At 61.0% G+C, this 18,903-nt stretch overlaps 2 protein-coding genes across 4 annotated transcripts in view; both read right to left on the reverse strand.

Annotated features, from left to right (window-relative positions):
* CPSF1 (cleavage and polyadenylation specific factor 1) overlaps positions 1–8,277 on the reverse strand; it is a 15,642-nt gene extending 7,365 nt beyond the window's left edge. The window contains exons 1-7 of one of the 2 annotated variants that reach the window (XM_060128313.1): positions 8,174–8,277; positions 7,935–8,093; positions 916–943; positions 681–823; positions 507–587; positions 244–395; positions 10–156 (exon numbers count right to left, since the gene is read on the reverse strand). In XM_060128313.1, the coding sequence (XP_059984296.1) occupies positions 10–156; positions 244–395; positions 507–587; positions 681–823; positions 916–943; positions 7,935–8,078 (695 nt within the window). In that variant the 5' untranslated portion in view covers positions 8,079–8,093; positions 8,174–8,277. Of the gene's footprint in view, positions 1–9; positions 157–243; positions 396–506; positions 588–680; positions 824–915; positions 944–7,934; positions 8,094–8,173 lie in introns of those variants that run through there. The other variant, XM_060128314.1, reaches the window with a different exon arrangement.
* A 3,413-nt stretch (positions 8,278–11,690) lies between these two features.
* SLC39A4 (solute carrier family 39 member 4) lies at positions 11,691–17,174 on the reverse strand. Of its 2 annotated transcripts, XM_060128410.1 has the most exons (12): positions 15,939–17,174; positions 15,070–15,354; positions 14,396–14,591; positions 14,129–14,280; positions 13,867–14,038; positions 13,395–13,567; positions 13,088–13,225; positions 12,881–13,009; positions 12,647–12,701; positions 12,367–12,519; positions 12,031–12,218; positions 11,691–11,938 (listed from the first exon to the last, which is right to left on the reverse strand). In XM_060128410.1, the coding sequence occupies exons 1-12, from the start codon at positions 16,305–16,307 to the stop codon at positions 11,810–11,812; spliced, it is 2,139 nt and encodes a 712-aa protein (XP_059984393.1). In that variant the 5' UTR covers positions 16,308–17,174; the 3' UTR covers positions 11,691–11,809. The 2 variants fall into 2 exon arrangements, with proteins under 2 accessions (XP_059984393.1, XP_059984394.1); XM_060128411.1 differs by lacking the exons at positions 14,129–14,280; positions 14,396–14,591; positions 15,070–15,354; positions 15,939–17,174 and having other exon boundaries at positions 13,874–14,007.
* Between the last annotated feature and the right edge of the window lie 1,729 nt (positions 17,175–18,903).

Genomic DNA, 18,903 nt, shown 5'->3' on the forward strand with positions numbered 1-18,903 from the left:
GGACCTCACCCAGGCCAGGTCTGGTTGGGCTCAAACAGGATGAGCAGGGTGGGCTCGTAGTAGCCGTGCAGGAACTGCAGGTCGACAATGTTGAGAAGCTTCTCGTCCAGGGCCCTCACGTCAATGATGTAGCTGGGCAGGAAGCTGGACCTCTGCCTGGGGGCAAAGGGCTTCAGCCGGGGAGGGGTACGGGGAGGGAACCCCGGCTCGGCAGCGCCTTGCCTCCCCTGCCCGGGCACTCACCCCTCACCCACGAGCCCCTCGTGCTCCTCGGCCAGGCTCTCCCTGCGGAAGGGAAGGACCACCAGCCGCGTGCCGTAGATGAGCATGGCCGCGCAGCGCCCGTCGGGGTCCACGCGCACCCGCGGCGTGTGCACGTTCTGCACAAAGCCGTCCTGCAGGGGAGGGGCATCAGGCAGGCCCTGGCAGGGGACGCCGCGGGGAGCCAGGGGGCGGGGCGAGGCAGGGGGTGGGGCGGGGCAGGGGTGGGGCGGGGCTAGGCCTACCCGCAGCTCAGGCTCCTCAAAGTAGTGCAGAGACAGGGTCTTGAGATCGTGGGTGCCCGGGTCGTACTCCACTACCGACAGCTGGGGGCGGCAGGTCAGAACCGGGCCTGCCCACCGCAGCCCCCCCGGCTCCCGCCCCCACTGCCCCCCCCGCCCCCCGCTTCCTACTCCCACCTTGGCATCCTTGAAGCTCAGGAGCAGGGCATCCCTCTTGGCGCCCGCCAGCTGCACGCTGGCCATGGACATGACGTTGCCGAAGAAAGAGAAGGAAGCCACCAGCTCCAGCTTTTCCCGGTGCTCCCGGTGGGCCTTCCCCTCTGCGGAGAGCCAGTGGGTAGGGATCTGGGCCGCGTGCCCCAGCCGCCAACCCCCAGGTGCGTGGCCAGGCAGCCACCCTGCGCTCACTCACCTGCGCTCCTGTCATTCTTGGTCGGCACCTGTAGGAGGGAGAAGGAGGGAGGACAGTGAGGGGCCCACCTCATGGAGGGACAGGAGAAGACCACCCAAGGCCGGCCCTGCAGCCAGGAGCCCCACGGGGCTCGCCACAGTGGAGCGTGCGACCAGACACTGCTGGATACGGCCGTGCCCACAGACTCACACTGGCATCTGGGGTCCCCAGCCCGCCCCAGGGCTCCTCCTCAGGAAGCTCCCCACCCAGCTTCCCCAGCAGCCGTCCCGACACGGGACGCTCAGGGTCAAAGGATGGACAGCACTCTCTGTGCACCCCCAACCCACCCCAGACTCACCCTGGGCCCAGCCATGGCTGCCACCAGCTGCCAATGACTCGTGATTGCTATGAAGAAGGAACGCCGGCTCTGCTGACATGCCGGGCGCACCCCGAACTGGGCGTGACGGTGACCCCAACACAGGGCTATGGCCCTCGCCCCATCTGTGTCCTACCGACTACCTTCCCCAGGGCAGGAGGGTGTCTCCAAGTGAGCCTGGCGACATGTGAAAGGATACTACACCACAACCAAGTTGCTATTCCAAGCATGCAAAGTCCGTTTACCACAAGAATGCCCATTGCTACAATCTACCAAAGTCTCAAAATTAAGGAAAAAATCATGTATTGTTTTCAATGGATATGAAAAGCATTTGATAAAATTTAGAGCCATTCACGATAGAAATTCTTACTAACCCAAGAATACAACTTCCGTAATCAAATAAAGGTCATCCACAGTAAATCTATAACAAGTGTCGCACGTGAACTACAATGTGAAATGAGGACTGGGCCTGGACAGCCTCTCCCCTCGCCAGACACGAGGTCAAGACCCAGAGACCAACTGCGATTCTGTACAGACGCAAGACACGGAGTAAAAACGTAAATCCAGGGCTTCCCTGGTGGCGCAGTGGTTGAGAGTCCGCCTGCCGATGCAGGGGACGCGGGTTCATGCCCCGGTCTGGAAGGATCCCACATGCCGCGGAGCAGCTAGGCCCGTGAGCCATGGCCGCTCGGCCTGCGCGTCCGGAGCCTGTGCTCCGCAACGGGAGAGGCCACAACAGTGAGAGGCCCGCGTACCGCAAAAAAAAAAAAAAAAAAAAAAACGTAAATCCATTGTAAGAGACATAGGGACATACTCAAATGGCCTAACGCACCACTGGCAACACAGAAGCACGGAGGAAGGAAAAGGACAGAACCCATAACTGAAGAAATGACCAAAAGTATTCCGCTAAGAAGCATCGGCCTACAGATTCAAGGCCAGCCAGCGAGTCCCGAAGCAAAGGGTAAATGCAAAGCACGTTGCAGTTGAAGGACAGGAAACCAAAGACAAAGACAAGTATCGTAACAGTGGTCAGAGGCAGAAAGAGACAACACCTTCATACAAACTCATATTCAGGGACTTCCCTGGTGGTCCAGTGGTTAAGACCCCACACTCCCAATGCAGGGGGCCCTGGTTCGATCCCTGGTCGGGGAACTAAGATCCCACACGCGTGCCACAACTAAAAAGCCCGCATGCCGCAACGAAGACCCCACGTGCCGCGAGTAAGGCCCGGTGCAGCCAAAATAAATAAACATTTTAAAAAACAAACTGATTTTCAACAGAAACTACAGAAGCCAGTGCTTTAATGTGATGAAAGAAAAAAGTCAACCTAGAATTCTAAACCCAATGAAAATATCCCTCAAAAGGGAAGTTGAGGGCTTCCCTGGTGGCGCAGTGGTTGAGAGTCCACCTGCCGATGCAGGGGACACGGGTTCGTGCCCCGGTCCGGGAAGATCCCACATGCCGCGGAGCAGCTGGGCCCGTGAGCCATGGCCGCTGAGCCTGCGTGTCCGGAGCCTGTGCTCCGGAACGGGAGAGGCCACAACAGGGAGAGGCCCGCGTACCGCAAAAAAAAAAAAAAAAAAAGGGAAGTTGAAATAAAAACATTTGCAGACAAACAAAAGTGGAACAAGTTCACTGACAGCAGAAACTCTTCAAGAATTGCTAACGGAAGGTCTTCAGGCTGAAGACCCCAGAGGATAAAAAAAGGCTACAACCTACTGAATAGAATAAGAATCCATGAGCCGGTGGTGTTATAAAGAAAGGAATGAATACAGGGAGAAAGGAGAGCCCACCAAGAAGGTAGCAGAGAGGGTGGGGTCAGGAAAAGCACCACAGTCGCGTCACCGTCACCATGGACGCTGACAAACACAATCACTGCTGCTGAAACTGGAAGAGGAAGGTCTGAGCAGTAAGACGGCATTTACCGTCTCAAAGTCCCAACATCCCAGTGGGAGAGCTGGCGGGCTGCTCACCCCACCGAGCCACCTGCGGCAGCACCCAGGGACTGTACCAAGGAGCACCACAGGACGCGCTGGCCAGGTGTGACCAGGCCTGAACCACACCAGCACCGGCATCCCGGTTCCGACCACTGGCCTGTGGTTCTGCAGAGACTTTGGTATTGTCTGAACACACGTGACATGCTGACCTCTAACAGCCAAGGGGTCCCTGCCTGCAACTTATCCTCCAGGTCCAGGAAAAAAAGACAGAGATACGGCACAATGTTCACCTTTGGGACCCTGGGTGAGTGCACGCAGGAAATCTTTGTGCTTTTGCAACTTTTCTGGGTCTGAAATTATGTAAAACCGAAGTGCTAACGACAGCAATAATGTTCTGCAGAGCTTCTAACCTACGCAGGGGCAAAACCTGTGACGACAGAACAAAGCGTGGGGGTCAAGAGGATAAAGGGTTACAAGGACTCCGTATTGTTTGGGGAAGCTCAGTGGAGCCAAACTGTAATACACCACAGAGACCTGTTGCGGCCTCAAAGGTATCAGCTAATTAGAAAATAATGCAGGCTTCCCTGGAGGCGCAGTGGTTGGGAGTCCGCCTGCCAGTGCAGGGGACACAGGGTCGAGCCCTGGGCCGGGAAGATCCCACATGCCGCGGAGCAACTAAGACCGTGCGCCACAACTACAGAGCCTGCGCTCTAGAGCCCGTGCGCCACAACTACAGAGCCTGCGTGCCTAGAGCCCGTGCACCACAAGAGAAGCCACCGCAATGAGAAGCCCGCGCATGCAACAAAGAGTAGCCCCGGCTCGCCGCAACCAGAGAAAGCCCGCGCACAGCAACAAAGACCCGACACGGCCAAAAATAAATAAATAAAATATAAATTAATTTTTTTAGAAATTCTTAAAAATAAACAAAATTACGCATTCTTGATTTGACTCTTCCATGTAAATCTCAGAATCAAGATTATGAAATCTTACAAGAAAGCTTATGGCAACTTTGAGGAAAAGGACATGGTTTTTGGATTCATCTGAAGAGGGTATGACATCTCTACAATATCGAGACTTCCCATCCATGATACATTTTCTATTTACTCGAGACCGTGCTTAATTTCAAGGAAGTGCTATCCACTTTCTTTCCTCCCAAAGGTCACAGCTGCCCGGCCCTGCAAAGCAGCGAGACCTGCTGCTCCCGCAGCTGCCTGGGGTCTGCTTCCCCCAGGACTGAGGGACCAGGCACACGCCCCACCCCCACCATCTGCTCCCCACTCTCTCCTTCCCTCCTGTCACCACGGCAGCCCCTGCACTCGCACTTGATTCCTTGGAGCAGACGGAAGACAGCCTCCAGAGGGGGCTTCCCACCCCCTCTTGAATCCGGGCTGGGGGTGGTGCTCTGAAGGGCCGTCAGTGACAAAAGGGATGCTGCGCCCCCAGGGTCTGGCCCTGGCCACGAAAGCAGCTCAACTACCTCAAGGCCGCCTGCCACGAAAACCAAGCCAGCCACGTGGAGAGAAAGGGGAGAGACGTGCCCTTCAAGTCACCCAGACAAGACCCAGAGCTCACAGAGCAGAGGCCAGGCGTCCCCACGGTCCCTGCTGTGCCACCCAAGCTCCCGGCCGCCCACAGGTGTGCCACCCTGGCGACAGCGCTGTCTGAAGCTCCAGGGCGGGCTGTCCCGCAGCAGTGACTAGGCTGACCCCCAACACGCTCACCCCCCCGAGGACTCCACCCAGCCCGCACTGCATCTCCGGCTCCCACACACTCCTCTCTCTGGTGTAAGAGTAGGCAAACTTTCCTATGAAGGGCCGGGAGCAAGTGTCTGACTCAGGCTTTGCAGCCGCATCTAGTCTGTCAAGGATCTTCTTGGAATCGTTTACAGCCCTTCAGAGGCGGGCGAGCTCCCCTGGATCTTGGTGGGCTGTGCGGGGGGCCCTGCACAGGCAGCTCCTTCCCTTCAGAGAAAAATGTGCTGTCTCACTCCCCTTAAAACGTCCTGCTCTTCCTACCAGTTTCTGCTCCATTTCTTCTCTTCCCTTTGCGCAAACCTCTCCCAGGGAGCTGTCTCTGTCCACTGGTACTGACCCTCCTCCTGTACCAGGCTCTTGGCCTGACTGGCCCGCACCCCTGCCTGCCACCAGACTTCCTCGTCGGGGTCACCAGGGGCCTCCAGGCCTCAGGACCCACCTGAGGCTCAGAAACATGGGAGCCAGCATCAGGTCCCCAAACGCTGCCCTCCCTCGGCCGCCAGAACACTCTGGCTTGGCTGCCACCTCCCTGACCAAGCCGCTCCCGACCCATCCACGGCTTCTTCCCTTCGTCCTACCCCTTGATGCTGCGGCGCCCCAGGGGCCATCTTCGGGGTGATCGCAACCTGCTGCTACCGCGTCTAAACACCACCCACAGGCTGCAGACCCCAACCCTTCCTGGACATCGACTCCGGCTGTGGAGTGAGCACCTCGAAGTGCCTGTGGTGGCCCCAGTGGCTCCCTGCGCTGGGGGTCCACGGGGCCCTGCCCACTTCTAAATCAGGTTACAAGAGACATGGGGCTTCCAGCCCGGCAGGCTGAGTCGTCCTCGGGGAGGCTGTGTGTGGCGCGCAGCCCTGTGGAGAGGCCACACGGTGAGGAACCGATGCCTCGAAAGAAAGCAGAAAACACAACCCCAGTGGGGCCTTCAGAGGACGGCGACCCCAGCCGACGTCTCACTGCAGCCCAAGAGACCCTGTCGGGGCCGCTCCCAGCGTCCCACCCCGAGACCCTGTGAGGCAGTGCCCGCTGCTTCACGCTGCTGAGCTTTGGGGCACCTTGTGATGCAGCAACAAGTAAATCCTACGATATCCAAAATGAGCTCCTGACCCCAGTCCCTACGCCCTCCCTGCAGCCTTCTCCCTTCTCAGGTGCCGCAACTCTGCCCTGCAGGTGCCCTGCAGGCGCTCAGACCGAAATTCCGACCCAGGCAAAGCCTCGACCCTGAAGAGCCTCGGCATCGTCCTGGGCTCCTCTCCCCTGCCCACCCCACATCCCTCCGTCCTGACCCAGGCGCTTCCTGCCACCTCTAGCACCCGCTGCTCCTCCGCACAGCGGCCACAGCGACCCTGGGAGACACCGTCTGGTCAGCTCGCTCCTCTGCCCAAACCTTAACTCCCCATCTGCCTCAAGTCACCACTCAGTTCCCACAATGGCCCAGACGGCCGCGGTGCCAACGCCCCACCCCCGGCCCGTCACCCCTCTGACCCTCTGCTCTCACCGGCTCACTCCTCCCTCCCTCTCCGCCGCTGGGCTGGTCCCGGAACACTGGCCCCTACTGCCCTGGGACCTTCGGCTCTGCCTGGAAGCTCTTCTCCCCACACCATCCTCCTGGCCCACTCAAATCTCACCTCCAAGGAGGGGAGCTTTAGGCCACGCCTGGCTCCATCCCATCCTGCTGGGGGGCGCAGGCACTTTCGCCTCCAGCATGTGACGTGCTGGCAGCGTGTGGCCCGCCCCCCCAGCCAGAACCAGAGCGCCACCCCGGCGGCGGCGCTCTGAGGCAGCGCTCACCGACCCCTCCCAAGATGCTGTGAACCCGTTTGTAAAGCACATAACAATGTAAAAACTTCCAGCCTGTCTCTGCAAGTTGACTGAAAACCCGTCTCAGATCTAGTAACAGCAAAGATCCTCCTGTTCAGTGTGGAACCATATATATTTATTTGCAAAATTTCTTTTTCAGTTTTGACTGAAATTTTGACAAAAGCCAAGTACTGACCTCAAAACTGCTGTATCGCAAAAGCTTAAACTAAGATTTTTTAATGACACGTATTCAGTCGCAAAGCTCTCACATCCTTGTATATTTTACTTGCTTTGTCACGTGTGAAATAGTACAACAGTACACACGTTTAACACAAAACAAACACCCATGTCCTGAGGTAGGTCCCCAGGAAGGTGGCGTCCTCCTGGCTGCCCTCTGGCCCTGTCCACCTGCTGCTCCGCAGATGACAACCCCTCCCACCCCACCTCCACTCTGCACCCCAGTCCAACCCCTCCCCCCCTCCCCCCCTCAATTACTTCTGGCCTGCGCACAGGCCTTCCTTCTGCCTGGAACCTACCCCCTCCCCATCCTTGCGCCTGGCTCTTACTCCCGGCTCCTACTCCCCCTTCAAGAACAGATGAGAAGCCGCCTCCTGCAAGAAGTCCCCCTGGACCAAACCTCACACCTCCGGCAACCAAAGCACCCCTGTATCTCCTCTACTGATGGGTTCATCACACTTTACCGACCTCCGACCCACACCTACACCCAGCCTTGTTCTCTTTGCCAGGAAAGTTCTTCCCCCAACAAACTCCTACTCTGCCTAAAACAGGCTCCTCTGATCACTCATTCTCTCCTCCATTTCCTCAGCTGCCCCTTCTGCAGGCTGCAGTGTGTCTACAGGTGTGTTCGCACGTGTGCATTTGGTCAGCGGGTGTCCTCCTGCCCCAAGTTTTTGCAGGTTTTGTTCACTACTGCATCGCTACCACCTAGCACACAGCAGGTGTTCATGTAATTTGCTAAAAAGACGAAAGAGCAAATGAGACGCGCAGGGCAGGCCTCTGAGCCCGCCAGGCGTGGGAAGAGGTGGAGGAACGTGGCAGCGAAGAGAACAGGCTCTGGACACAACCAACCACGGGGCCCGTCTGGCCTGCCTCTCCGTCTGTACCGGCAACCCTCCCGCGTGGCGCTGCGGCTGGAGCGGGCCTACCTACCTCGGCGTCGCGGTTGAGGCGGTACACGTAGAGCTGCGATGTCCCGGCCACCACGAGGTTGCGCTCGCTGTTGTTAAAAAAGTTGCAATACATCGAGAACTCGAGGCCGGTGGGCGGATGCGCCTGCTTGTATACGGCGTACATGGCGCCGAGCCCGGGCTGCACAGGGCCGGAAGGCGACAAGGTGAGCCGGGCCGCCGGCGCACGACCCCAGGACCGCCCGCCCGCCGGCCAACCACCTAGCAGTTGGAGCCGGGTGGCGGGGGACCCGTACGGCAGCGAACACGGTCCGGAAGGGCCCGGAAGCCGCGCGCCGAGGTTCCGTGTTTCTGCGCTTGCGCAGTGCCGCCAAGGCGCAGCTGCCGCGGGGGCCACAGCGGCCCCTGGTGGTCTGGGGCGGCCTCGAGGCTCCGCCTCCGGAGCCCCGAAAACCGAGCTCTCTCAAGATCCAGAGTCCCACTGCGGGCGAACGCAGGAGCGGGTTGGAAGCTGGACGGGGGCTGAGGCGGCTCAGAGCCGCCGGTCAGGGCCCTGCCCGCCCCAGGACCTCAGAATGGGGTCACCGCTGAGGGTCTCGCCCGCAGGAAGAGGCGAGGTCTTAGGCGCCCTGCCGGGTGCCGAAGCCCAGCTCAGCCAGACGAGCCCTCGCAGTGTGGAGGCCGGGAGGGCAGGGACCCCCGGACATAAACACTCGCCAGATTACGCCCCGGCAGGTGCCGCTACTGTGGCGGACGCCCGACTAGTCCAGGGAGAGCTTCCTGGAGATGCCGTGTCCCGTCCCTGCTCAGTGATCCCCCGCAGAGCGACCCCCCACCCCCTCCAAAACACGCGTACTCACGACGCACGGCCCTGACTGGCACTGGCGGTCGCGTAGCTGCCGGTGGTCCCGCCGGCCCCTCTACGAGCCCCTCCCCGCAGAACGGCGCTTTTCGCGCCTCTTGCCCACTGCTCCCTCCCGAGGCCTGGCACAGTTGCCCACTTCAAGGGCCTTGGAGCCAGGACCATGCACAGCTAAGCAGTCCTCTCCTCACTTGGCAGGGACTCGCCCTAGGTACCCGCGAACAGGTCAGGGATTTAGAAACAGAATTTTTTTTGGCCCCCCCGCGCGGCTTGCGGGATCTTAGTCCCCCGACCAGGGATCAACCCGGGCCCCCTGCAGTGGGAGCGCGGAGTCCTAACCCCTGGACCGCCAGGGAAGTCCCAAGAAACGGAATCTTAGGAAATAAAACAAGAAAGTATAGTCACAGCCGAGAAAATGGCATAGAATATGTGTTCATGTTGCATCCAGATGTGCTCACTTGCTCATTTCAGCAACAAGGCTTCAAATCTGGACCCTTGAGTGGTGGACAAAGGGGTCACTTGGATGCCTGGGCAGGTGTATGACCCCTAAGTCACAGCAAAGCCCTTTAAAAGTCATAACAAAACTGAACCCTGAAAAGAGGGGTAGGCTGGGGCAGAGCTTACCCTGAGCAGGAGACAACACCCGCAGCCCATTTCTCTAGGAGCCCCGCGCCCTTTCCTAGAATTCCTGCGACGTGTAATTGTGTCAGCCGAGCCTTTGTGGGGAGCCTGCCTCCCAGACTTGCTATTTTATGTAATGTATTTATATGTATTTGTAGATGTGATAGAAGTCTTGGGGGAGTGGGGGCCAGCTGCTACTCTCCCCACTCAAGCCCCTTCTTGCTGTAGCAAAATAAGCCCCCTATTCCCCTTTTCCCTTCAGGCCTTCTATTAATACATAGCCCCCTGGCAGGCTGGTTTAAGGCAGTTTGGGTGTTGGGGTCAGGTACCAATGAAGAATCACGACTTACCTCGCTCCCTTGTAAACCATTATTTGAGTTTTCGTCCTCGTGTGATTACTTTATTCCTTGATTTTTTTTTTTTTTTTTTTTTTTTTTTTTTGCGGTACGCGGGCCTCTCACTGTTGTGGCCTCTCCCGTTGCAGAGCACAGGCTCCAGACGCGCAGGCTCAGCGGCCATGGCTCACGAGCCCAGCCGCTCCGCGGCACGTGGGATCTTCCCGGACCGGGGCACGAACCCGTGTCCCCTGCATCGGCAGGTGGACTCTCAACCACTGCGCCACCAGGGATGCCCTATCCCTCGATTTTTGAGAAACTGGTCCTTTTGTCATTTGTCATGTTTCCCTCCCTCCAAATCTTGATCTGGGAATAGCAGAGATATAGCCCCCGCCCCACCCCCACCCCTGCCCAACATAAAAGTGGTACCTGTTTGTCTCCATACAGAGCAGGGACTTCTGCTTCTGTTCTGGTCTTGACCCCAGAGACATGCCTTCCTCCGGCTGACCATTTTAAAATAATCTGAATTCACACTCAGAGATATTCAGCCTGTCAGCCCCAGAGACCTGCCTTCCTCTGGCTGACCACTTTTAAATAATCTGAATTCACACTCAGAGATATTCAGCCTGTCAGCTCTCCTTTTAAAAAATCAAAGATATGCTTTTGTCTCAGTGAAAGCATGTCTCCAAGCAAAGGCTCCTCTATTCCGGTCGTCCTGAACCAGGTGGGTGACTGCTTCAGAGGTTTTCTCTTTTGCCCAAACTCCACCTAATAAAGTTCTGATAGCATGGAAAAAAAAAAAGATAACAAAAACTGTAGCCAGAGCCACGCTGAGGGTGTACTAGAGGAGGGAGCAGGGGCAGAGGTGGGGTTGTGGCCAGAACACTAACTCTCCTCGTCCAAGTCAGATGGGCATAGTCATGGCACCCACAGCGCAGGGCATCTGTGATGGGTAAACAGCTCAGTGGCCGCAGAGCCCTCAGACTCGAGCCTGGCATGTGGCAAGCGCCCTGACAAAGGAATGAGAGTTTGTGTGTGGGAGAGAGGCGGTCGGTGCAGAAAGAGGCAGAGATACTGAAGGAGCACAGTCCTGGGAGAGCAGCAGCGGGTGGGGTGCAGCTGCATTCCAGTCACACAGGAGGAGAAGGTGGGCGGAGGGACTGGGAAGTTGTAGGGCTGCCAGCAGGAAAGCAGATGTGGGCCTGCCTGGTGGACGCACTTCTTCAATGGGAAATTTAGGGAGGCTGTCAGTGGAAGTGGTGGCTCAAAGCTGCTCGAAATGGACAGTGATGGGCTGGAGGATGGTCCAAGGCTGGAGGGTGGGAGGGGTGATGGGGCTGCCAGTACAAGAAGCCAGTAGAAGCTCACATAACAGATTCTTCCCTAGAGACTTCAGAGGAGCACAGCCTGCTGCCCCCTCGATTTCAGACTTCTGCCTCCAGAACTCGGAGAAAATAAATTTCGGACGTCCTAAGGCACCCAGTGTGTGGTGGGCTGTGCTACAGCCCTAGGAAACTACCACATGGGGACTCTGAGGATGGACACTTCTGCCGAGGACAGTGGAGCAGAGCAGTAGAGGCCCGGGCCTCACGGAGGGTTGCCACACACCCTGGTCTGATTATCTCCAGGCCCATTTTTCATGAGAGAGAAACAAGCCCTCACCTGTGTAAATGCTGCTGCTTGTTTTGTTTTTTCTGCTACAAGCAAACAAATTTGATTCCTGATTGGATCCCAGGTCCTCCCTGCGGCCCTCAGACCCTGGCCCATTTCTCTGGCTTCTCTTGCCATGCATTACAGATGAGGGGACTGAGGATGGCTACTTGGAGGTCCCTGAGCTCAGCTATACTGGCTCCTCGTCAGGCACCAGGCACTGCTATGGGGAGAGATACTGCCCCACCTGTCGACCTTTCTTGGTGGGAGACCCTTCCCTCCCAGCGAGGTGAGCAGGCTGGGCTCCGAGCACAAGTATCTTTATTGAAGGTGGGCACTGGGGCTCTCCGGGTGGCTGCGGTTTCTAAGGGGCTGAGATAGTGCAGGGCCAGGAGCCAGAGTCAAGGGCTGAGACTGGGGCAGAGGCTATCAGAGTGTGATATTATCCTCATACAGCGACAACAGCAGCAGGACGGTCCAGCCGCCCAGCAGGCCCACGTTGTGCAGCAGGAAGAGGAGCCAGGGCCGCCGGTCCCGCACGTTCAGCATGGCCGGGAGCTGCGGAGGAGGTGGGCCCTGGGTCAGAAGTCAGCTCAGAGCTCCTGCTCAGCTGCCGCCCACTGCAGTCCCCTCCCGCACTCCGCACTGACCATGTCGCAGAGCGCCACGTAGAGGAAGAGACCAGTGGCTACCGCCAGGATCCAGGTCTCGCCGTCTTCGCCGACGCCTACCGCGAGCGCCACGTAGAGGCCGATGAAGGCCGTGAGCCCCGAGGCCAAGTTCAGCAGCAGCGCCAGGCGCACCGACAGCCCCGCGTGCAGCAGGGCCGCGAAGTCCCCTGGGGCGGGAGGGGCGGGGTCAGGCCGAGAGCCCCGCCCACCCCCGACAGACCTCGCCCCGCTCCGATAGTCCCTCCCAACTGTCCCGCCAACCAACCAACCGCACCCCAGGCAGGCCCCGCCCCGCTGGAACCCCTCGCGGCTCACCCAGCTCGTGCGGCACCTCGTGGCAGAACACGGCCAGCGAGGTGGACAGCCCCGTCTTCCAGGAGGAGGAGAAGGCGGCGCCCACGGCCAGACCGTCGGCGAAGTTGTGCACGGCGTCTCCCAGCGTGATCATGTAGGGCAGCAGTCTCAGCTCTGCGGGCGCGGCCGGCGTGGGTGGGCATCTGCCTCGCACCTCCTCGCCCCCGCCCCCCACCCCGCGCCGGTGCTGCGCACCGAACCCCTGGCACCCAGTGCTTCCGGGGCCTCCCTCAGGACTCACCTGGGCTCAGTCTCCGGGGCTCCGGGCTCAGCAGTTCGGGGCTCTCCTCCGCCACCTGTGGGGCGGGCGGGGGGGGATGCGGTCCGCGTAGATGAGCCTCTGGGCGGGGAGGTGAGGAGGGGCTCGCGGAGCTAGGTCCTCAGCTCAGGCCAGGGGCAGAAGCCTTGGAGTGGGGGCTGGGAGTGCAGACAGGGCTCCGCGTGGGGTAGGGACGTCCGGTAAGAGCCAGCTCACCAGGTCTGCGCGCGAGCCCTCGTGGGGCTGCTTGGGAGGCCGGAGATCGCTCGGCGCTAGCTGCAGGGACACGCCATGGCTGTGGCCGCCGTGACTGTGGCCGTGGCTGCAGGGCCCGTCCTTTCGGTCCTGCGGGGACAGCGCCTCAGGGTCCACCACGCCTCCCCCCCTCCTCCCCACACCGCGTCCAGCCCCCATGCACCTGACCTCCGGGTCCAGGGGCAGCAAGAGGTTGAAGAGGCTCTCGAACAGGAAGAAGGCATAGAGACCACCCAGCGCAGCTAGGAGGCGCCAGGTGGGCTGCGAGCCAAGGCCTTCGCCATCATGCGAGTGCAGCCCCAGCACCTGGGGGGGCAGAGGGCGCTGGGCCAGTTGCCCCAGGGCCTCCTCCCCCCAGACAAGGAGCTAGGGGTTAGGGGTCAGGGAAGGGTCCCAGGAGGGTGTGCCTGGAAGGAATTCTGGGTAGGCGAGTCCCTGGTGGGGGAGGGAGGGTCCTGGCGGGCTGGGGGCCAACCTGAGGCATCAAGTGCAGAAGGGCGTCGCCTGTGAGCGCGCCCACAGCCATGCTCAGGAAGGTCTGGATGATGTAGTGGGTAGCAGTGCTGCATTTGGTGCAGGTGAGCAGCAAGAGCCCGAAGACGGAGCTGAGGCAGATGAGCAGTGTAGCCAGCGAGCCGTATAGGTACCCTGGGCGGGGACACAGCCTCAGCCCCCCAGCCCCCGCTTCCCAGGGAAGGGTGTCCAGGTGGGGTCCAGGAGCGAGCAAGATCCGCCAGGGCCGCTCCTGCTAGCCCTCCGGCCTCGAAACCCCATCCTCTTCCCTTTCAGGCCCCCATATTCCCTGCTACCCCTCTACGCCAGCCCTGGCCCAGCTCTCCCCGCCCCTCCCAAACCCAGCGGCCACTTCCTCCTCCCTTTTCGGTTCCTCCTCCATGCTGCCAGGCCCCTGGGCACAGCCAGGCACAGCTGGGGAGGTGGGCACTCACTCTGCACCTGACTGAGCTGGTCCTGGGTGGGCTGCTCAGGCTGGGGGCTGCAGGCCCCACTCAGTTGCTGCTGGAGCAGGGCAGGGCTCAGCTGGGCCCAGGCCTCCGGTGTCACCCCAGCCTGCTCAGACAGCCCATACACAGCCATCACATCTCCAGCACTCAGGCATACCTGGGGGGGTGACAGGCCTGGGGGTCAGGGACCTGAGCAGACTGGTGGGACCCCACCTCTCTCCAAGACTAGGGCGCATGGACTGCTCACTGTGTCCCACATGCTGGAGCTGCTGTTGGGGGTGGCAGGGGGCACAGGGCCCTGGCGGTTGGCCCCCTCTCCCCGATGACCGTGGTCACTGTGGTCACCATGGGTCTCGGTCTCTCCGCCCACCCCCAGGCGCTGCATCAAGGCCTCCAGCTCTGGCAGGGAGGACAGAGTGACAAAGTTTGTGTGGGCTCCAGCCCTGCACTCCCCAGGGGCACCGATGCTGGGGTTCAGGGCACTCCCTGCCCAGTGGCCCAGCTCAGGCCTCACCAGCCAGTGTGATGTTGGGGTTCTCGCTGCTGTGCTGCCGGAACACGAAATCCACGAAGTACTGAGGGGTCGGCAGGGCTCGGAAGCAGGACCCGCTCCTGACGTGGTCCAGCAGGGCAGCCAGGACTGGGCCGGGGCTGCCGGGAGACCCCACCCCCGCTGCTTCCTCCAACAGCTGAGGCAGGTCTACACAGGCCTGGGGAGGAGCTGGACCTCAGTCTCACTGGCAGTGTGGACTTCCTGGCCTCTAGCTCTGCCACTGCCCCTGGTGCCCCCTGGACTCCAGTGACTCTGGAGCAGCTTCCTGGGAGCACCACTTCTTCTTGTTCACCTCAGACCTGGGCTGGGCCCCTCCCCTGCTTGGGGCCCCTCCCTGGTACCACAGGCCTCCCCCTTCCTGGCCCAGTGGGTCCAGGCCCCCACCTTCCCCCCAGGGCTCCTCCCTGTAGCCCCGGGAGCTTTCTCAGACCCTGTCCAGGGTCAGGGCCCCTCCTGGGGCTCCTGCAGCCCTGCCCTACTCAGTGGGGAGCGTCCATTTGTGATTCCCCCAGCCCAGACTCCCCCAAGTGCCCAGAAAGGCGTTGAGGCCCAACCCCCTAAGGGGTCCCCCTCCCCCCAATCCCTCCTGGCTCCTCTTCACCCACCACCCCTGGCCAGCCCGCCCGGGCCCCCACCTCCGCAGAAGTGGGCCGGCCAGCGGCCTGGGCCTCAATCTTCTGCAGCAGCCTGGTCAAGCCTGGGGTCAGGGCCTCAGGGCTCTCGAGCAGGGCCAGGAGCTGGTCGGCGCGGGAGGCCCAGCGGCCAGCCCGGACATCCGCACAGGTGCCCTCCGGGTTGCTGAGGTAGAGGGCGGCGGCAGCGCTGAGGCGGGCGATGTGCCTGGGCTCCAGGGCCTGAGCGGAGTGGAGCCCTGGCTTCTCAGGCCTGCCCAGGGCCAGGGCGTCTTCCACAGACAGGCACTGTGGGCAGAGACAGGTGGGCGGGGGCCAGGTATCTGTGGCCCAGGAGCCGCCCCCTTCCCTGCGGGGGCCTCACACAGGGACCACCATCCTCTCCGTCCCTCTCACAGCGACACCCCTCCATCACCTGCTCACTCACGTGCTCTCCCCACCATCTCTCCCCACCATCCCCCCCCAATGACAGGACGGCGCGTGCGCATACATACACACACGCATACGCGCACCCCCCCCACACACACACGTACACACACACGTACACACAGGGGTCCCGCCACCTCAGGGTGGTTTCTTCCTGGAACCACTGCCACTTTGCTGGCCTGGGGGCTGATGGGGTGGGGGTGGGGCAGCCCTGGGGTCCCAGAGCCGCGGGTCCCTACACGCCACCGTCCCACCAACAGGGAGGGCAGGTGGGTCTGAATGCGGAGTCGGGGAAGGTGGGCTCGGGCCTGCAGGCAGTGCCCGAGCGCCAGGCCACTGCACTCGGCCCGCCTCCTGGAGTTTGCCCGAGCCCTTGCCCGCCGGCCCTCGGGGTGGAGCGGCGGGCTGGGGCTGGGGCCGGGGGACCCGTCGGGTGGGGCCGTTACCTTTCCACACGGCCCGTCGGCGCAATGCACACGGACCGCTAGTGTATTTAACAGGCTGCCCAGCGCCTTGCGATCCAGAACACCCCGGCCTGAGGACAGCAGGATCAGTAGACGGGCAGGTGGGGTCGCCGTCCCGGTCAACGCCAGCACAGCCAGCAAGGCCAGCAGCAGCCCTGGCTTGGGCCCGGCCGGGCCAGCCAAGCTGCGGCCCCCGGGTGCTCTGAGTTCCAGGGAGGCCATGGTCGCCTGGGTGGGCTGCCTGGTGCCAGACTCTGGGCTGGGCTGGGACCCGCCCGCCCCGGCGAGGCTCTCCAGGCATTTCCTGCGGGGCCCTGTGATTGGCTGCTGGAGGTGTCGCAGGTTAACCATTCCAGGTCCTCCCCGAGCGAGCGAGCGAGCGAGCGAGCGAGGTGCTGCTGCCCCCGGGGGGCGAGCCCGGGCTGGACTGGGCGGCCCACTGAGCTGTGGCCCCCGGCCACCCCCTCTGCTCCCGCAAGGATCTTGTTACCGAATGCAAGTCTGTGTGCCCGACACACAGTGAGGCCAAACAAACCGAAACGTCGGAGTCTGGAGCAGAGACGGGTTTACTGGGGGGCCGAGCAAGGAGAACGGGTGGCTCGTGTTTAAAAACCCTGTACTCCCCGATGGTTTCTGGGGAGCCTTTAATAGGCAAAATTTGGGGTGAGGGCAGCAGGGCATGTGACTTTCTCGGCGGTGCTCTGGGGTCCCAGCTGGTAGTCGCCATCTTCCACCTGGGTGGGGGCCTTAGTTCTGGCAGGAGAGCTCCAAGGGGAGCCAGGACCTTGCCCCAAGGCTGTAGTTTCTTGACTGCCCCTCCTTTGTTTCTGCATCCCCTCCCTTCCCTGATTAGCAAAGGTTTGAACCTGCCCTTTGGAACTCAGGGAAGGTCTTAGGGGGCTGAATAAAGCCCGTTTCCTACAAACAAGAAACGGGGGACGAGGGAAGGATTTGTACTCAGGAGGCCCCCCAGGGTCCTGCTCAGTTTCAATCCCCCCCCCTTTTTTTGGTACTCCTCAGTCTTGAGGGGAACAGGTGTCAGACAAGACAGGGAACAAGGTTTGCATAGAGAGGCTGAGGAGGAACTTGGCAGAGGAACTCGGTTTTAGGGGAACTCCGTTTCAGTGTGGGTGTTGCTTCCCGGGGCCCTCTCTGAGAGCTGCCCCCAAGCCAAGGGGGCCTGGCGCAGAGGTTCCAAGACACCACTACAGGCCCGGTCCCCACATCCCACCTGAAAGCCCCCACACGGCCCCGCCCCACTCCCCTCCCTGCAGCATCCCCAGCAGGGCCCCCCCAGCCCCCTGGCTCAGGCAACTTAGACACCCCAGAGCCTTCGAGGGCCTCCCTGGGCGTGGGGTCCTGAGCTGCGATGGAATTCTGTGCTGAAATTCTTGCGGGGGCTGGAATCCGAGGGAATTGAGATAAGGTGCTGGCTGAGTCATGTGCCCCTCACCAAACCCTCCAGGGGAAACTCCCCAGGAAATGGCCAAAGCCCCACACAAACAAGAGCAAAGAGGAGGCTGGGCGCCCTGCCCATACCCCCCAGCTCACCGGCCAGTGAGGGGCTCCTGGGCCCTGAGGGCAGCAGGAAGCAGGAAGGGGTCACTAGGCTCAGGGAGAGGGGGAGAACTGTGGCTCCCGGCCCTGCCCCTCCCTGCTGCCTCCTGCTCCGGCCTTTGAACTTCTAGGCCTTATCTCTGCCTAGTTGGCAGTCTGAGGAAAGGGGCAGACCCCAGGGAGCTAGCCAACCCCAGTCTCGGGGCAGCCTTGCCTTCTAGAGGGAGTGTGTGGGTGGCTCCTTCCACACCTGGTTGGACCAACTGCTGACCCTGACCCTGTCCCTAGGGGGCGTGGTTGGGGTGGGGGAGGAGAGGCTCCAGGGGAGCTGGGAGCTCGGGCCCCAGGACTCTGTCCCCACCATCCTGTGCCACCCGGGGCGGGGCCTCAGGCTGAGGACGGTGTCCTGGGCCCGAGTTCAGGTGTGACTCCTGTCCTCTCACCCACACACATGCTGGGTGGCACTGCAGTGTGACCTCGGTGGGGCCTAAAGGGCTATCAGGCAAGGGGAGGGGATGGGAAGAGTCTGCCAGGGGTTCAGATGACTCCTGGACCCCTGAGTCAATGAGGAGGGAAGCTGGAAAGATTTGGGCTACCCCCCGCCCCCAGTTGTTGGGCCCAAACTGGCCTTTTTCCTACCCCACCTTGTCAGGGCCGGGGCTGGCTGGAGCTGAGCCTGGCACCAAGCTGCTGCCTCAGGTCATCCACTGCTCAAGGCCTGCTTAGCTTCAGGGAAAAGGTCTCAGCCCAGCCGTTCAGGTCCCCTGGTGGAGGCCTGGCACGCAGCTGGCCCCCCCCTCGGGCCTCGGCACCCCCCTGCGTGGGCCCACGTTTCCCTGCTTCGTGTTCCCCCAACCACTTACCCATGCCCTCCCTTCCTAGCCCAGGGCAGCCGCAGAGTGTGTCACCAACTCCCCTGCACATCTGCCTGTCGCCCGCCAGCGCTGGGCTTATCCCCAGGCCCCTCCTGCATCAGTCCGTCATCCAGCAAGCGCCAGACACCCGCATTCGTCGCAGGATATTCACAGAAGCCCAAAGAGGGAAGCAGCCCAAGGGCCCATCAGCGGGTGAACAGATAAACAAATATGGTCTAGACACACCACGGAATATTACTCAGACGTGAAAAGGAAGGAAATCCTGTCTCGCTAAAACATGGATGAACCTTGAGGGCATTATGCTAAGCGAAATGAGCCAGTCACAGAAGAACGAATTCTGTGTGATTCCATTCCTGCTTCGAGGTTTCGGGGGTCGTCAGAATCCAGGGGTAGAAGGTAGAATGGCTGGTGCCAGGGGCTGGGCGGGATAGGGAGCTGTTTAGCGGGGACAGGTCTAGTTTAGGAAGACGAGAGGATCCTGCAGACAGATGGTGGCAATGAACGCACGACGTGGT

This window comes from Lagenorhynchus albirostris, chromosome 17 (genome assembly GCF_949774975.1).
Source record: "Lagenorhynchus albirostris chromosome 17, mLagAlb1.1, whole genome shotgun sequence".
Lineage (NCBI taxonomy): Eukaryota > Metazoa > Chordata > Mammalia > Artiodactyla > Delphinidae > Lagenorhynchus > Lagenorhynchus albirostris.